The following is a 15383-nucleotide window of genomic DNA, read 5'->3' as shown; positions in this document are numbered from 1 at the left end:
CGGGCAGTGTTTCGTTCTGCTGTGCATGGGGTCGCTATGAGTCGGAAACGACTTGACGGCACTTAACAACAACAACAACAACCTCACTGGAGACTGTGGAGAGATAGGTTCTGTTTATGTCATTTATTCAATTAATTTGTGTTGTGTTCCTTCTATGTTTAGGGAACTACATTAAGGACATTAGCTCCGGTCTCAGTCTCTAATGACACTTGGTGGGATCTTCCTAACTGTCTAACCAAAAGGAATTCTTTCTTAAATGAAAGCTTTTTTTTTTTTTTTTTTTCTATAAGGATTGAGAACAATTCTAGTTGTTGGTGTGAACCTGAAGCTATTAGTGTGAACCTAAACAGGTTAACTAATAGGTTAAACTAATCCAGTCAGGAGAGATTCCAGGATGTCAGTGGCATTCCCTCTGTAGACCAAGAAAGTAGTTTAAGCCAGAATCTCCATGCCCAAGAATTTCTATCTTGAGAGGGGAACAACCAGATGTCCTCACCAGAGGATCTCACTGATATCTTTGATACAGTATAGTCTACATCCTGGGCTCCTTGCCATATTATATGAATTCAAAGCCATTTGGCTTCACTTGCCCCATGGCTTTCCTGAGAAGGTATAAGAGGGTAGTCATTCTCAGGGTGGGGGCATGGTGGGGACAAGAAGTACATCCTGCCCTGCCCTTGGACACCTGGGAAACCCACAAGTGGGTGGTTTGTGCCATCACTGAAGGGTGGTAGAGCTTGGAGAGAGTTTGGAAACTGCCATTGTCCCCTCAGGCTGCAATTGCAATGGTAGCTGTGAAGAAGACATGTCTCCACCTGTAGGAAGATTGGCAAGGACTGTCCCCAAAGCCACACAGACCAGCTACAGAGGCAGCTTTGCACACAGAGGACACAGAGGAGTGATAAACAAATGGGAAATGGAAGATGTTCTCCAGATGAGTGGCTCCCAGACTGTGGGAATTCATGAACCAGGAAAATACAAAATAAAATGCAGGGAAGAGTAATAAAGGGTTGCCAAGTTCGTACTTTGTGAAGTAAGTTAAAAAAAAAAAAAATCTACCGTTTGGTTCACCATCATCTTGTTAAAAAAACATCTTCTCTCCCCTCAAAAAGGAAAAAGAAAACAAAACATAAACTCAGAACTAAAAAGAATGTTGTTGTTATGTGCCGTCGAATTAAGACTCATAGTGACCCCCTCCTTGGGTTTCCGAGGCAGTATCACTATGGAAGTAGATTGCCCAATCTTCCTTCCGAGGAGTGGCTGGTGGGTTTGAACTGCCAGCCTTCTGGTTAGCAGTCAAGTGCCTTAGCCACTATGCTACCAGAGCTCCCAAGCTTTATTTTTAAGATCACTGCAGTACCCTTATTTTTCTACTTCACTGAGGAGAAGCATATCCTGCATGATGAAACACCTAGCGTGGCGTCTGGGAATCATCATTCCAAGTAGGTTCCCCATCGTGCAGATGGGTGCCTGGAATGCAAGCTCACATATGTTTCTTCCTCCTGCCATGGGCTGCAGGGAAACCAGTTGATGAGGTGTAGCCACAGTCTAGCAGGCACTGTACTCTTTACTGTCTGGGCTCATCACTCATCCTCTGCCTTGATCTTCTCTAAGTTTCCATTTCTCTCAGCTCGGGGAAGCCCAGGACTTACATTTTCCTCCTGTCTCCACTTACAGATTAAAACTGAGGACCTCAGTGACTCCCTTCAGCAGACCCTCTCCCACCGGCCATGCCCCTTGTCACAAGGACCTACCATGATGTCCGGAAACCAGATGTCTGGAGTAAGTGCCAGCCCATTTCAGGGAACCCTGATATTCTCACTTGGACAGTGAATTTATCTCAAGCCCTCTGCAAAGCGTTTGGCTCCAAAGCCTTGTACATAGCTAATCCATATTTGTCCAAAGAACTCCTGCAGGGAATGCTAGAAAAAAAAATAGGAGGCCTAGGGTGGGAATGGGGGACAGAAACTACTCCTTTTAAAGGTTAAGCTTGAAAAAAATAGGTAAAGCTTGGCTAAGAATGTGAAGAGGCCAGTCTCTGCCTCTCTTGGGGAAAGGGAGACAGTGTTGCCAGAACAGTGGGCCTAACAGCTTTGCTCCTGGTGTCTGCCAGCCACACTAAGGGGAAGCCTATGATGACAGTTCCTGCTAGAGTTGTGAACATTTCCGCAACGGACCACTCTCTCTCCCCCCAGTTTTACATCAAAGCCAAACTAGAGTGGAGTGCTGGTATGTGGGAGAAAGAGGCATCCTGAAACAGTAGCATGTTCATGGGGCAAAGCCCCTTCTTGATGTGGATCACCTAGGGAAGAAAGAGCTACCCTTTATCTGGAAATATTTAGATTAGAACATACAACCATTCCTTTACTTCTTTGTGCAGCAAGGATTGACTTTATCTTCTCTGTGTGCACACACTGAGCTCAGCTCAGTAGGGGCTCAGAGTCCCAGGATCTTGATCATAGAGGACTTCCAGGTCCCCTAAGCATTGGGATTGATATTCCCATTTTCTGGGCTGGTGGGAGAAACTCAAGGGAAATAGACTTTCTATTCAATTACATTGGTTTTATTAAGAACTAGTACCTTGCCCCTTGTTCCATTCCCCACACCAGTGGCACCCCAGGAAAGGTCAGGCCCAGGACTTTTAGCATCGTCAAATGGCTTAAGGTTAACAAAAGCGAGAGGGTAGGACAATTAGAATTGCGTGTCATTTCTAGGGTAAACTTTTGAGACATCTGTAATATTCAATCTCTGCCCTCAGTGCATTTTCAATCTCATTGGGAGACAGGACTGACATACACAAAAGTTAAATAACAAGGCAAGGGTTAAGCAGCAACCTTTTGCAAGGCACTACTTGGCTGAGTGCCAAAGCTGTAACAACACCAAGATTAATGGAGCAGCTACTATATGCTGGACATTAGGGTGCAGGGGGGTATAAGGCAAGGCCACTATCCTCAAACACTCAGTATGGAAACATCCTAATGCATGGGTCAGGTCAGCGGTCTGCAGATGGAGCCAGCACCCCAAACTGGTCAATTCTATGATGTCTATATCTCCCCCACATGCAGGACATGACTTCACTCCATCCACTCCAACAGCTGGTGCTGGTTCCTGGCCACTTACAGTCTGTATCCCAGTTCCTGCTCTCTCAGACCCAGCCTGGACAGCAAGGTAAGAATTCCTCAGAGCTCCACATGGAGCAAGTCCAATGAAGGGCCACCTTGCAGCTTGCTGGGTGAGGGGGCCCAAGTGTGGAGCATGGTGGGTCGCTCACCTGTCAGACCAGCTTGGCCACCTTGGGGCCTGAGGAAGAAGACTCTGGAATGGCCCCCTCCAGGCTTACTTCCCTTCTTTGCTTCCCCTCCCAGCCTCTTACTTTAATTTCATGGAGAACTGAGACTGAAGGTACAAAGGAGGAGTGGGGGACAAGGTAGGAGAAGCTTCTTGGGAAATGTAGTGCAGACAAGTCTCAATTCCTTAGAATCACTCCTGGGCAAGAACTCAGACTCACCCCTGAAAGCCTCTCTGTGATTATTTGGGTAGAGCGGTAGTGCCACCCACAGTCTGTGAGAGGGTTTTCAGCTTTTCTTTAGCAGGGAAAGGAGCCCTGGTGGTATATGATTGAAGTAAACAGCTGCTAGCAAAGAGGTTGATGGTTCAAACCCACTAACCACTCCATGGGAGAGATATGTGGCAGTTTGCTTCAGTAAAGATTTACAGCCTTGGAAAACATATGGGGCAGTTCTACTCTGTCCTACAGGGTCACTGTGAGTCAGCAATGGGTTTGTTTGGGTTTTGGCAAACAGATAAGAATATTCATAACAATAGCTAACTTTTTTGAGCAGGAGGTACCACAAACTCTGCTCAGTGTTTTTTCTAACTTACCTTCAAAATGACCCTATATGTTAGATAGTCCTATCATGCCTCTACCACTAGAAAGATCCACAACAGTCTGATGGAAGCCCATGCTCTTGGCCAACACACTGTATTGTCTTGCTCTCTGTCATCTCCACTTAGTAGGGCCAAGAGTGATGGAGCGAGTAAAATCTCTCAAGTCTGTTGTACAAGTCCAAGTAGAGGCTTTGGAAATCCAGAATTCAAACAAAATGCAACTCTCCCTTTTTCCCTTAGCACCTGTCCAATTAGAGTCCTTATCTTTAGTTTTTAAGGCATTGTGAATGTGATGATGAGGATGACAAATGACAACATATTTGAAATTTCTCTTCAAGTGTTTATTTTGGCTAGTTAATCCACATCATTTTCCTGGGTTAGGAAAGGGAGGATAAAAGTTAACTCTATATCTTCTTAGAAGAGAGGAGTGGCATATAGCCAGTGAGGTCAGAATATGATACAGTAAAGGAAGAAAAAAAAAAAAAAAAAAAAAAAAGGCAGTTCAAGATTTGGAGTAAAAAAAAAAAAAAACTGGTTGGTAAGAAAATCACTTACTGGTTTGTAACCTTGGAAAATATACCTAATCATTCTGAGCTTCCATTTCCTCCTCCATAAAACTGGATAATCTTAACACTCTATCCTATAAAATTATTGAGGATTAATTGAACTAATGTATGCCAAAAGACTTTGTACATTTCAAAATGCAATATAAATGTTAAAATTACCTCCTGACTCTCTATCCAGGGTCCTAATAAGAACTTTCTTGCTCGTTTATTTTAACAAGGAAAAACTAAGCCCTGCCTTTTTTAGAATGAGGAATATAAAGGGCAGCCTCTAGGTTTTCCAAGTCAGGGACCCAAAACAACTAAGGGACAGCAGAGTGATTGGAGTGACCCACACTTATTACCTGCTTTGGTGATGTGATGGCTGTGTCCCTCCTAAGAGAGAGCCTACCTGCAATGGCCAACAGTGAGGCAGAGGCCTTCTCAGACAGTTTTTCTGGAGAGGGAAGGGGAAAGAGGTCCTCAGGCAGTGTAACAAACAGGTAGAGTCCATGCCACCAGGTGGAGTTTCCAGAGGCTTGGGCCCCTGGTCTTCCCTTCTCTTCTAGGCCTTTGTCCCATGTATAAAACATCCTGGGTCTGCATGAGTTTCTGGCCCATGCCCATTGCCCTCTCAGCTGGGTCTTTGCAGCCATCTCAGCTACTTGTCCTGCAGGAAAAACTGAAATTGTCTGCTCCAGCTTGAATTCTTAGTAGTCACCCTCTGTGTTTCCTCCTCTCTTGGGTTTCTTCAGGCCTGGTTATCAGATCCCAAAGTTATCAGATTGTCTTGACCCTCCTTTGCACCCCTCTAGGTGGGTGGGCAGGCAAGCAGAAGGACTAGATTGGGGATGGTTGTTTACTTCTCTATTTATCCTCATGTCTGATTCACCTCCACCTATGTGTGGCAATGCCTGGCAGTGCCCATGGAGGCCTCTCTATAGGCCTCAAGGTGGGTTGAGGGACCAGATTGTGTACCAGGTGGTGGGGGCGGTTATTATAATTCAGAAGCTGTAGAGCATGTCTCTTAGATGGCCTGGATTTTATTTGTTTGTTCCTTTGTCCCTCCCCTCCCACCCAGGTCTGCAGCCAAATCTTCTCCCCTTTCCCCAGCAACAAAGCAGTCTCCTCCTCCCTCAGACTGGGCCAGGCCTTGCGTCCCAGGTAAACAACCACATTCTTCCTATTTCCTCTAGGAATGTCTCAGCTCCTGACAGAGTTGAGCATATTAGTCTTTCTCCCATCCCCTTGGCAAGGTATTACCCCTCTGGGCAGAGGGAATGTCAGAGAACTATCTCTGTTGACACGTAGAAATCCAGGCCCCAGTCAAGGAAGACAATTTACCCAGTATCAGTGGTGGGGCTACAATTAGAACACAGAGATTTTGATGCATAGGCTAGCCTGCTCTGTATTGCAAGGACTGAGCTCCAGCCTTGATCAGGTCCTAGCATCACTCCTCTGAGAACCAGAGATAGCTAACTTTCCATGTACACTATCGGCTCTGCTTAGGTGTTCTCTCTAGCCCTAGGAGGAGCCTAGACTATCACAGGCCTAACATCCTGAGACCACAAGGACCCAGGTTCATGTCTCTTCTCTAGACCTCTCTTCTTGTTGTCAGCTGCCTTTGAGTCTGCCTCAACTCATGGCAACCCATGCACAGCAGAACAAAACACTACCTGGTCCTGCTCCATCTCTGATTGGTTGCAGATCAGACTGTTATGATCCATAGGGTTTTCATTGGCTGATTTTCTGAAGTAAATCTTCCTGGTCAATCTTAGCCTAGATGATCTGCTGAAACTTGTTCAGCATCATAGCAACACACAAGCCTCCACTGACAGACAGGTGGTGGCTATGCATGAGGTGCATTGGTTTGGAATCAAAACCGGGTCTCTAGCACAGAAGGCAAGAATTCTAGTCCTGAATGACCAATACCCCCTGGACCTCTCTTAAAGCTCACCATTCTAGAATGCCTCCTACAAGTGGGCACACATGTTGGTCAAGTTGACTGAAGTCTGAGATGGGGCCATTTGCAGAGCAAAGCTTGTTCCACACAGCTTTTTATTTATTTATTTATTTTGACATTTAGAAAAAACTCACCTCTTTTCTCTGGCCAGATGCAGCCTCATGCTCAGATGCATGGCTTGGCAACAACAGCACGAGCTGTGTCTTGGTGCTTCTCTTCTCCTCATCTGGATATCCTTGTGCAGTTAATGACTGCACAGCTGTATGAGATGGCTCTGTGCAGATGGATACCAGACTAGAATGCAATGTCTGCAGAGATCATGATGCCACTTCTCTGTGGTAAAATACCCTTGGCTTGCTGAGGGCTCTGGCTTTAAGAGAGGCAGAGCTGTGAGTCAGAATCTATGGGACTGCAGGAGGTTTAGAGAGCCCACTGAAGATGCCTGGAAGGGTGAGAGTGCCATCTAGTGGTTAAAGGAATAGGAACACCAGAGTCCTAACCTGCTCTTCTACCTCTTGACTATTCTCAAACTACCATAACCATAAATTTAGAGACGGAAAAGATCTTATAGATAATTCAAGATCAACTCTCACATCTTTTAATATTAGATCAGAAGGAGACTGGAAACAGAGAGATCATTTAGAAGATTTTAAAGATCATCCAGGGACTGGTTAATAAGGGACTGACTTAGGGCTGTGGCAATAGTATAGAGAGGAGAGGATGGATCAGGAGCTATTTTGAGAAGTTGAATCAATGCAATTTGACAACTGAATGGATTGTGGGGAAAGATATAGCAGAGAACTTAGCATGTATTTCTCAAATGAAAGAACAAATGAATTCATTAAAAGGAAGGGTCAAACAGGACTGAGGCTTTGAACTGAGTATCTGATTCAGACTCAAAACAGGTTTGAATCCATGATGGTTTCAAAATATTCTGTTCAAAAAGGTCCTTCACAGGGGCAAAGATTTCTTAACTTCTCTCTGGTCCTTTGCCCTTCTTCATCCTAAGGATACTTCTTTAAACGGCAAACGAATATTTCAGAAGAAAGGAAAAAGGAAAATTAACCCCAATGTAGGGAATAAGTACTCTGGGAGGGAGAAATAAGAGGGTGGACTTAGCCCAAGTTATCCACATGGGCAGTGGCCCCAGGGCAGAACACAATGGCTGGACCCCTGGGCCTGAACCCCATTCCAACTTTGTGGAAAGACAAATATTCCAAAAGTAGGATTCATTCCTGATCCAAAATGGGCATGCCATGCATTCTTTAAAAATCAACTAAAGGAAGAATATCTCCTGACAACCATGAATGAAATAAGGGGCATGTTAGATAGCACTGGACTACCTTTGATTAACAACAACAACAACAATTCTCATGAAAGAAAATGGTAGCTTTGGAAGTAAAATGGCAGTCATTAGGGTTTGAAATTTTTATGGAATTTTTATTAGTGGAATGCAGTCTCAGATGTCCTCTGTTATCTTCATTTAATATCTGTTGAACACTTCAGTTACCCTGCTTTGTGGAAAAGAACAGACAAGACAAACAACCTTTTCCTTATTCCTTTCTGAGATTGATTTTTGTAATCTGTAAACAACTCTGCTACCTCCTTTTATGGTGGAAAACTGAAAGCAGGAAGTTACCTGCCCAGAGCCAGACAGTGAGTCATAGACTAAAACTCAGAAAGGCCACCTCCCTATTCTACACTTCTGCTGCTTCTATCCCAGCTGTTCTAGTTATTTGCTAAACCTCCATAGAAACTCTGATTTCCTCTTTGACATCATTGAAAAATAGAAATTGAATGTACCCAACATCTGTCCTCCTCTAAGTGGGCCTACTGGTGAGGAATAGCAGAAAATGCCATTTGACCTGTTGAATATTTGTGCATCAGCTAGGCATGTGTTTCCTATTAGGCTGTTGGGCGCCCTGGTCTGCCAGGATCTTCTTTAGAATCCCATCTGGAAGCATCGCAGCATCTCCCAGTGCCCAAGCATCTATCTAGTTCTGGAGGGGCTGATGAGCCCAGTGACCTCGAGGAGCTGGAGAAGTTTGCCAAGACCTTCAAGCAGAGGCGCATCAAGCTGGGATTCACACAGGTTTTGTTTGGGGAAAGAAATGGATTAAGTTGAGTTCATTGAGAGAGGGGTTGGCTTTCCAAGTGCAAATGTCAAGAGCAACCTGAGGCTTGATGTGTTTGAGGCAACCCCCTAGTGTCTCCACATTCCCTGAGCATAGGATATAGTTGCCATTGGCAGGTAAACTGAGGATGCTGCTGTGGGGCAGGAAAAGGAATGAGAGCCAGGCACATGGGCATGGCCAACTTAGAATCTAGGGAGAGAAATGAACCATTTCTCCACCTTAGAGGGGAAAGATTTGGAAAGCAGCCGATGCAATGTGAGTGCATGCTTAAAGGTTATCATTGGGTGTGTGATGCTAAGGTAGTGGGGGATGTGAGCAAAGAAGCAAAGACAAGGAGTGGGCTGTCTCTCATGGTCCTCCCTCTTAATCCCCATGCACAGGGAGATGTGGGACTGGCGATGGGAAAGCTATATGGAAATGACTTTAGCCAGACTACCATTTCACGGTTTGAGGCCCTCAATCTGAGCTTCAAGAACATGTGCAAGCTCAAACCACTGCTGGAGAAGTGGCTGAATGATGCAGGTAGGCCTCAGGGAAATGAGATGGATGAAGCCCTGGAGGATTCTATACTGAAGGGGCTTTTGACAAGGCTGTTTTGGGGCCTTAGAGGATCAATATATAACACCCCTTTCTTCTCCTAAGTCTAGAACCAACTGAGAAGACACAGGAGACAGAAAGTAGAGATGAAAATGTCAGCTTTATTGCTGATAAAGCCCTTTGGAGGACATAGCTTTAGGTCTGCGATCAAAAAGACTTGCCCCCAGTTCCATTCCTACCCTAGACTGACCCAGCTTAGACCTTAGGACAACTCACTAGAGACAAAGTTTGGGTCTGCAGAGTAGGCACACCTATCCAGATTGCATCTGGACTAGGTCTTAGATCAGAGTTTCTGACCTTCAGCACTATTGACATTTTGGGCTGGAGAATTAATTCTTTATTGTTGGGGCTGTCCTATGCATTGTAGGATGGTCAGCAGCATCTCTGGCCTTTACCCATGAGATGTCTTTCCCCAGCTGAGATATTCAAAATGTCTCCAGACATTGCCAAATGTCTCCTGGAGGGAGGAGAGTAAAATGGGCCCAGTTTGAGAACTGCTAGTCTAGGTAGAGAGAGGAGGATCAGAGTCAAATCCCCGGGCTTGGCTCTATTTAATGAACACAAATAGATTTACATTTACGGTACAGAGGGAGGAAAGAGTGGGATGGGCACCCAAGAGTCTTACCCTCATGGAAGCTCCTTCACATGGAAACATGGGAAAGGGGTAAGAAAGCTGTCCCTAACAGGCTGTCCCTTAGACAGCTTTTCTTGAAGCATTGAATTGAGAGAAATTATCATAGCATCTTAGAATGTTCAGGAAAGGACCTTAGAGATCATCTCTAGTGTGATTCTCATCTGATGCCTGGCTCCTTTGTAAGGGAATATCCCCACCTATTCCTCCAACACTTCCAATGACAAAAAGATGACTTTAGCACCAATATTCTACTGCCAGGTAGCAGGGCTTTTAGTTGTGAATGACAGTTCACATTTCACTTGGTATTCACATTCAGGCATATTTACAAAAAACAAATTCATGAGTGTTACTTGTAGGAGCCCTGCTTGTACCCACTCACACCCACACATGCCGCTGATGTCTGGGCACCCCTGAACCATGACTGCAAACATTGGAGACACTGCTGTTGAAAGCATGGAGGAACTTTGCCCAGAACAACAAGGAGAAGCAGGATTCTTGGTCGGTTCTATTCCTCTGCTTGGGGGAGGGAGGCTGGTCCTAAAAATGCCACTGCAGAACCCACTAGGAACAGTTATTGGACCTCAAGTCCATCAAGCCAGGGCCTGAACCAGCCTCTTGTTCCCTTCTCTGAGTTTTCTTTGTTACTCCATTTTCCCACAGAGTCCTCTCCTTCAGACACCTCAGTGAGCACCCCTAGCTCTTACCCAACCCTCAGTGAAGTATTTGGAAGAAAGAGGAAGAAACGGACCAGCATTGAGACCAATATCCGCCTGACTCTGGAGAAGAGATTTCAAGATGTGAGCAACTCATTTGGGTGGGAGTGAGTGGGCCACCTTCCACTCGAGTGAGTAGGCCCCTGAGGTACCAGCCCCTCCTCTCCCTACACCTGCCCTGGGAAATGGTTGAGAAGCAAAACACCCATCATCTCCAGGTGTCCAGGCCACTGATGGTGGTCTATTGAGTCAAAGACTGCCTTTCTTCTTGGATTTCCATCTTGCCCTGACATCTATTTGTGATTCACTGTCTCTCTCACTGAGAGCTTGAAAAGATGGGATATAGTGTCCTAGAAGAGGGTTTAGTTGAGATAAAGGGAGCAAAGCAAGGACATTGTATATAAATTCCTTATCTTCTATAAAGTACATTTTATCTTCAAATATAATAAATTGTAGACAATTTGAAAAATACAAGGAGGGAAACAAATGAGTGGTATCTACCATCCCAAATATACTTTCCACCCACCACCCATGTCACTGAGTCAATTCCAACTCATAACAACCCTATAAGACAGAGTAGAACTGACCCATAGAGTTTCCAAGGCTGCAAATCTTCATGCCACCACTCATCTGTCAGTTTGTCATACTGTTGTGGCTTGCATGTTGTTGTGAAGCTGAAGGCTATGCCACTGGTATTTCAAATACCAGCAGGGTCACCCATGGTGGACAGATTTCAGTGGAGCTTCCAGACCAAGATAGACTCAGAAGAAGGAAGGGGCCATCTACTTCTCAAAGAATTGGCCAGTGGAAACCTTATGAATAGCAGTGAAACACTGTTTGATATATTACTGGAAAACCTTATGAATAATCCTGAAACATTGCCCAATATAGTGCGAGAACATGAGCCCCTCAGGTCAGAAGGCACTTTCAATACGACTGGGGAAGAGCTACCTCCTGAATAGAGCCCACCTTAATAATGTGGATAGAGTAAAGCTTTCAGGACTTCCATTTGCTGATATGGCAGGACTCAAAATGAGAAGAAATAGCTGCAAACATCCATTAGTAATCCGAACATGGAATGTTCGAAGTATGAATCAAGGAAAATTGGAAGTTGTCAAAAATGAAAAAATGAAATTGAATTCATAAAGATCGATATCCTAGGCATTAGTGAGCTAAAATGGACTGGTTGTGGCCATTTTGAATCAGACAACCATATGATCTACTGTACCGGGAATGATAAATTGAAGAGGATGGCATGGCATTCATTGTCACAAAGAATGTTTCAAGATCTCTCCTGAAGTACAATGTTGACAGTGATAGGATGATGTGGTAGTTAAGTTTGTGTGTCAACTTGGCTGGGCCTGGTTGAGTGGCTGGGCAGCTGGATGTAGTATTCCCCATGATGAGACTGGTAATCTACTCCATGGTGCAATCTACTGTGAGCAGCTGTGTAGCTGCCTTAGGGATGTGGTCTGCTTCTTATATAAAAGGACAAGCCTTGGGGAATGGTCTCTAGCTACTTGAACCCTGCATGTAGCTGTGTTGTTGTTCAGCAGCCTGCCATGCTCTGCTGACCTTGGAACTTTCAATGGACTTGAATTAATAGCCTGCTGTGTGGTTTGGTAACATCAAGACTGTGCCTTTTTACTTGTCAACCTTGGGCTTGTCAGCCTCAGCAACTAGCAGCTGAGTGAAGAAAAGCCTTCAGCTTCAGTGGGCCAGGAGCAGGAGGAAGAACTAAAGCCCAAGGTTGAGGGACTTTCACCCAAACTCTAGAGCCTGGCACTTTGAACTTGGACTTAAGGCCTCCAAATTGTAAGAATAAACACCTGTTTTTAAGGCCATCCCATCTGTGGTATATTCTTGTCAGAATGGCACTAGGTAACCAGAACAGATGACAACAGTTACAAGCCAGAAACCTAGATGTCATCTGTGACTCCTCCCTCTTCATCACTCTTCACTTCTCAGTCAATCTCTGGAGTCTGTTGGATCTGTCACAGAACAGTTAAGCACACAGGTCCTGAAACCAGTCTACTTGATATCACATCTCGATGCTGTGTGACCTGGGCAGGTTGCATAGCATCTCTGTGCCTTAGATTTCTCATCTATCTAGGTTACCACTATCTAAAAGAAATTTCTACAGTGATGGACCTACCCCTAAGGATTGTTTGGAGTTTAAGAATAATATTAATCAGGCTATGTTAAACACTTAGAACACTGCCTGGATCTAGATGTTTAATTTTTCATAATTAACTATCTCCCGTTCCTTGAACCTGACATATTTTCACCTGAGTTGGTGCACTAGACTTCTAACAGAATGCCCTGACAGCAGTTGTCCCCACCTACACTCTATTCATTCTTCCTGCTGCAGCCAAAGGGAAACTTCTAGAATGCAAATCTAATCATGTCTCTATAGTCCCCTAATCCCTCCCATGATTTCTTAGTGCCAGCTCTGCCTCACATACTGTGTACCAGTCCAAGGAGCTTGGTTGAGTTCTTTCAGTTTCAAGACACCATACTGCTCTTTGCCTCCAGGCCTTTGCACATACTCTTGTATATGCCTGGAACAGTCTTCCCACCCCGTCCTCTCCTCCCTGCCCCACTGCACTTCACCTGGCTACTTCCTCCTCATCCTTCAGCTCCCACTTAGATATCAGAATGGCTTCCCTGGATCCCTCAAGGCTAGATTACCTTTCCTCCCCAAACACCCTGTTCTTGGTCTATCAAAGCACTTACCGGATTATAAAAGAGTCTCTTTGGCCTCCAAAACATCATCTGTAATGTGTCTGATTTATTTACAAGAGAATCCCCAGCCCCTTGCCTGGTACATGATCACTGCTCACTAAGTGTCTATGAGTAAATGAATGGGAGGGAAGTAGTATTATACTCAGTTTACCAGTAAGGGACTAGAGACTCAGGTGGGTTATTTGTTGCAAGTCACACAACTAGTAAGTGGTAGAGCAGGGTATGATACTAGTTCCTGTGACTCTGAAGCTCATGATCTTTCTACTGTGTCTTTACAGGAAGGAAAGGGACTTTGAAGTCCTTAAAAGAATTTTCTTTTGTGTGGAGGAGAAAATATACACGCATGCACATACATACACACAAACCTGGTGATGGACAAGATTCATTAAAAAAACTTTAAATCCCCTCCAAAAAACACCAAAATATCGAACACCGTGATGGTTAAAGTTATAAGGTGTAAACAGGACTAATGCATTTTTAAGTGTATGCATGTTAGTTGTACCTTCTTGGGTGCAAGTATGACTTTATAATTGTCTTTATTTAAAGATTATGTGTAGTTTAATGAGATGTGTACAAGTGCCAGGTTAATAAGGGGTGGACTGTGATAGTTAAGGATATGTGTCAACTTAACTGGGCCATGATTCTCCATGGTTTAGCAGTTATGATATAGTCTTCCCCCAAGATATGATCTGATAGAATATAATCGTCACTTTCCTGATGAGATCTGCCATCAGCAGCCATTCAGTTGAAAGGGAATTTCCTCAATGATGTGGCCTGCTTCCAGTACATATGGATGTCCTTGCAAGGCTCTGTGGCTTTTTGATCAATCTGGATCCTGTATCTGGCTTATCATTATCTGATCACTGGTTCTTTGGACTTGAGCCAGCTGCCTGCTGTATTGCCTGCTGATCTTGGGATTCACTACCCTAAGTAGCCTGTGAGCCAGTAGCCTGTCATCTTACCTGCCAGTCTTGGATTCATCAGCCTCCACAGCCCATGAGCCAGCAGCTTGACATCTGACCTGCTGATTTTGGCTCCATCAGCCCCTGCAGATGCACAAGTCAGGAGAAGCCTCCAGCCTGATGTCTGAGCCACAGACTTGGGATGTGCCAGCCTTTACAACCATTTGAGCCATTTCTTTGAGATAAATCTCTTTATACACACACACACACACACATATATTTATAAGCTTCACTGGTTTTCCTTCTCTAGAGAACGCAGCTTAAGTCAAGCACTAAATCAACTCTGTGCCAAATGCTTTACCTACATCACATAATTCAATCCTTAGAACTCTATGAAGTTAATATAATTAATCTCTTTCTACAAAAGAGGACATTAATGTTTAGAAAAGGTGAACAACCAACTCTAGGTCAACAGCTAATAATACAGATGAGGCCAATATTTGACTAGCCTGACTCTAAGGTTGCTAAATATGGCCCCCTCATTCTGGACCTGGACCTGTCAAATGCAGAGGGCTGAGTAAAGAAAGGGTGCTCTGGTGGCATAGTGCCTAAGGCATTTGACTGCTAACGAGAAGGCTGGTTGTTCAAACCCACCCACTCCTCTGAAGGAAAGTTGGGCAATCTACTTCCGTAGTGCTATCACCTTGGAAACCCAAGGGGGATACTATGAGTCGGATCCGACTCGACAGCAGTTGTTTTTTTGGTTTGAGTAAAGAAAGAGTTTTCAGCCCTCTAATAAGCTTCCTTTGGGGAATAGGGGAAAGCACTGTGGAGTAATTCCCTGCCTTCGTTTTCCCCAGCCCATCTCTGTGTTATTGGCCCGGTGTTCTTTGTAAAATGCCAATCTGAATCACATCCATTCCCTCCTCAAAATAACAGTGGCTCCTCCTCAGCTTCAGGATAAAGTTTCAAGTTTTTAGTGTAGCACATGAGGTCATTGCCATCTGGCACTGCCCTGTTTTTCTTCTCTTCCTTCTTCTTTCACTGTATATTTATTTAAAGAAAAGCCTCCCAAACTCAACTTGTCTAGATCCCCACTGTCCAAAAGACCTTTCTGCGATGATGGGAACATTCTGGATGTGCTTTGTCCAAAGCCACCAACCACACATGACTACTCAGCACTTGGAATGAGCACTTTTGCAACTGAGGAACTTAATTTTTTACTTTATTTTAATTAAAATTAAGTAACCACATGTGGCTAATG

The 15383-nt window shown here is 44.5% G+C and overlaps 1 protein-coding gene across 1 annotated transcript in view; it reads left to right on the top strand.

Moving 5' to 3' along the window:
• Window positions 1–15383, top strand: part of POU2F3 (POU class 2 homeobox 3) — a 116180-nt gene that overhangs the window by 80668 nt on the left and 20129 nt on the right. Inside the window, exons 4-9 of the mRNA XM_007936423.2 lie at window positions 1678–1782; window positions 3066–3168; window positions 5512–5594; window positions 8303–8485; window positions 8909–9050; window positions 10420–10556. Coding sequence (XP_007934614.2) covers window positions 1678–1782; window positions 3066–3168; window positions 5512–5594; window positions 8303–8485; window positions 8909–9050; window positions 10420–10556 — 753 coding nt within the window. The remainder of the gene's footprint in view (window positions 1–1677; window positions 1783–3065; window positions 3169–5511; window positions 5595–8302; window positions 8486–8908; window positions 9051–10419; window positions 10557–15383) is intronic.

This window comes from Orycteropus afer, unplaced genomic scaffold (genome assembly GCF_000298275.1).
Source record: "Orycteropus afer afer isolate SDZICR_OR568_19922 unplaced genomic scaffold, OryAfe1.0 scaffold00036, whole genome shotgun sequence".
Taxonomy (NCBI): domain Eukaryota; kingdom Metazoa; phylum Chordata; class Mammalia; order Tubulidentata; family Orycteropodidae; genus Orycteropus; species Orycteropus afer.
Note: the sequence above shows the minus strand (reverse complement) of the source record. Positions and strands in the feature narration are given on the sequence as shown.